Source organism: Buceros rhinoceros, unplaced genomic scaffold (genome assembly GCF_000710305.1).
Source record: "Buceros rhinoceros silvestris isolate BGI_N320 unplaced genomic scaffold, ASM71030v1 scaffold20085, whole genome shotgun sequence".
NCBI lineage: Eukaryota > Metazoa > Chordata > Aves > Bucerotiformes > Bucerotidae > Buceros > Buceros rhinoceros.
Genome location: NW_010413643.1, coordinates 1 through 2,912, shown reverse-complemented (window position 1 = coordinate 2,912; position 2,912 = coordinate 1). Strand labels below are relative to the sequence as shown.

At 47.9% G+C, this 2,912-nt stretch overlaps 1 protein-coding gene across 1 annotated transcript in view; it reads right to left on the bottom strand.

Annotated features, from left to right (window-relative positions):
• Positions 1 to 287, bottom strand: part of MLLT1 (myeloid/lymphoid or mixed-lineage leukemia (trithorax homolog, Drosophila); translocated to, 1) — a gene marked incomplete at its 5' end in the record, with an annotated part of 23,891 nt that extends 23,604 nt beyond the window's left edge. The window contains one exon of the mRNA XM_010136839.1: positions 107 to 287. Within this exon, the coding sequence (XP_010135141.1) occupies positions 107 to 287 (181 nt within the window). The remainder of the gene's footprint in view (positions 1 to 106) is intronic.
• Between the last annotated feature and the right edge of the window lie 2,625 nt (positions 288 to 2,912).

Below are 2,912 nucleotides of genomic sequence, written 5' to 3'. Positions count from 1 at the left end.
TTAATAATGTATTTTCCAGACCTGTGTTGCTGCAAGACAACCCCGCCCTACACGTCGCTCCTTCCCACTGGGAAGGCCCAGTAACGCATCTCAGAGAGGCACTCACCTCGCTTGGGTTTGGGGAAGCTCTCATGTAGCCGGAAGACCACCCTTTCCACAAAATGCTGGATGTCGCACTGCTCCGGGCCGCGGACAAACACCATCCAGTCATGGGTGAACCCTTCGGTGGTGGGCTTCTTCCGCAGTTGGGCTCGGTGCCCCAGCTCCAGTTTCACTTGAACTGTGCACTGTTTTAGGACAGAGGTAAGGCCATAAGCAAAAAGGAACGGCTCACGTCTTGTGCATAATGCTGAGCCCCACCAGAAGGTGCTGGATCCCCACAGGGGAGGAACCCACCAGCCTCCACAGAGAGATTCGTCTCCTCCTGAAAAAGACAGCATCCTCAGCAGAGGAGGTATCCAAAATAGCTCCTAGCACCATTTCATACCTAATTTCTGCCTAATATCAGCATTGCAGAGGAAACAGCTCTAGAAGAGGGATTGGTTTATCTGCCTCACTTACCAACTAGATTGTCAGCAAAGTCCTAATTGTGGAATCTTTATTTCTAGAAAGTGTCAGAGACAGAACTTGATGTTCACAGCTTACGGAATTCACAGCACCGATAGAAAACTAATCTTAAAAAAGGAAAAATTAAGATCATAAATTGGTGGTTCATGATATTCTCCAAAACATGTAATCCATTAGAATAAAACTATGATGCGCCTTGTTTTTAAATCTATTTTATTAACACACTTTCAAAGCTCAAGGTAACACACAGCACACCTGCAGGACACCCAGCACTAAAAAGGCCTAATTCTGATCAGCACTCCCGAATCCTGCTCTAAGCACCGAATGAGAGAGAAGCTACGTTCAGTGCCTCACTCAAAAAATCCCATTGAATGCCTTAAAAAAACAGATTAAATTAATTGTGAACATCCACGTATTATTGTAGACACCGCGGCCAGAAGAAAGCAGATTAAACAGATGTAACAAAGGCAAATGCGATTCAGACACAAGTTAAACAAGCAAATCTTGGGGCAAGATTTGTAGCGACCAGGAATATCACTGAAGGAATCCAACTGCTTGTTAATTCGTGCAGCGCAGTGACCTCGAACCCATTAAAATCCAGCTTCAGCAACTGGAAGCTTAAAAAATAAGGGGCAGTTTTGAGTCCTGACCCCCTTCTTCACCTAAGACTGGAAAATAAGCATCTCATTCATTCTGGCAGTTCTCAGTTACCATCAGGAGAGGAAATTATTCGTCGTTACTGGTATTACAGGTGGACACAGAGAGGCCAGCCGAGGGCATGCTGTTAGACAATGGACACGGGAAGAGAAAGCTCCTCGCGCTCCAGACAAACGTTTAGGAAAAGGATCATCCTCGTTTTCCCACTGAGGAACTGCAACAAGGAGCACGTCCGTGGTTAACGCTCAGAAAATATTTTGCGCATCCGGCCTGACATTTTATGGGACATGATTTTTCAGAGCATGGTTAATACTTTCTGAAAAAGCCCATGCCTCTCCATCTCGGTATTCTTTTCTTTGTAAGAAGATCACACAGGAGGTCTGCAGAGCACCAGGCATCAAAGCTCGACCTCCCAAATTGCAGCCAGTTCTCATTCCAGCCATAAGCCTTAACACACTCTCCCAGGCCTTATCTTAACAGCAAAATACCTGCAGCTGTGCCCAACACAGCAATGCTAACACTCAGGGACAAATTCATGTCATTAATTGCTTTGCCTGTTTGCTACAACATTTCTTTAGGTTCCCTTCCTCTGCAAGTTCTCTTGGCAGGCCATTTTTCCCCCATTCTGTGCTTCAAGGGTTATCTACAGCGGCTCCATCTCGCTCCTGCACTAAAAATGAAGCTACGCAGCCATCTGGTCCTTCGTGTCGTGTTGAGGAATGAGGAAAAAAGGGCAAGGTGGGTTTCCCTCAACGCACAGCAACCTCTCCTGCGGTGGAGGGGCACGGCATGGAGACCGTCTGCCTAAAGCCTCCGCTCGCATCGGAGGGTGCTTCAGGCCCTGCTTTATCTGGGATGCTTCCCACAGTGTTCACACACACGTTCACATCAACTGAGCCCGTCTGTTCTGCAGCTTCACGTTATGGATTCCATAATTACCCTTTAAATTGTGCTACTGTTGCCAGTTTCTACCCCTCTCCAGAGAAGTGCAAATGACAGTCTGCAGAATCTGCCTCTCTAGTTGAAACGGCTGAGAAATTTTAGCTGAGAAACAGATGGGACGATGTGGAAGAGAACAAAATTAAACATAAAAGAGAACTGTTCAAGTGAGAGTGAAAGTTGTACTCGCTCCGCTCCTCACATATCGCTCCAATTAACAATCGCTACGAATTAAGCCAGAAGTTGAAACACATTTGAAAATAAGATCTCCCAACATAACAAACATCCTCTGAAAATGGAGGGTTTTTTTTCCAAGCGTGTCTCTCAACAAAGGGAAACCAGGATCCTATTCAAACAATTTGTAATAATACAAAGGACTCTGCTTTTCAACTTCTCAATAAACACTCCGAGGGCTGCTCCGGGTTTTTGTTTGATGTGCTAATTGCCTGAAAGCCATAACCAGCTTCCATCCGCTCTCCTTTGGCTGGTTCCTGGCGGGATAGCGGGGTTCACCTCCCGAACCTCGGCCTCGCAGCCAACCTGCTCCCGGCTCCCCCGCACACAAAAGGCCTCAGGATCACCCCAGGTAAACTTCCAGCATCCAGCCCCGGCGCCGCCCGGCCGCTAACGGGCGCCTTCCCACCGCCTCCCCGCAGCGGTAAGAGCTCTGCCGGTGGCATTAACCCTTCGCACCGCGGCTGATGGGGGGGGGTCAGGGAAGCCGGCACCACCCCTCCCCGTAAATAAGC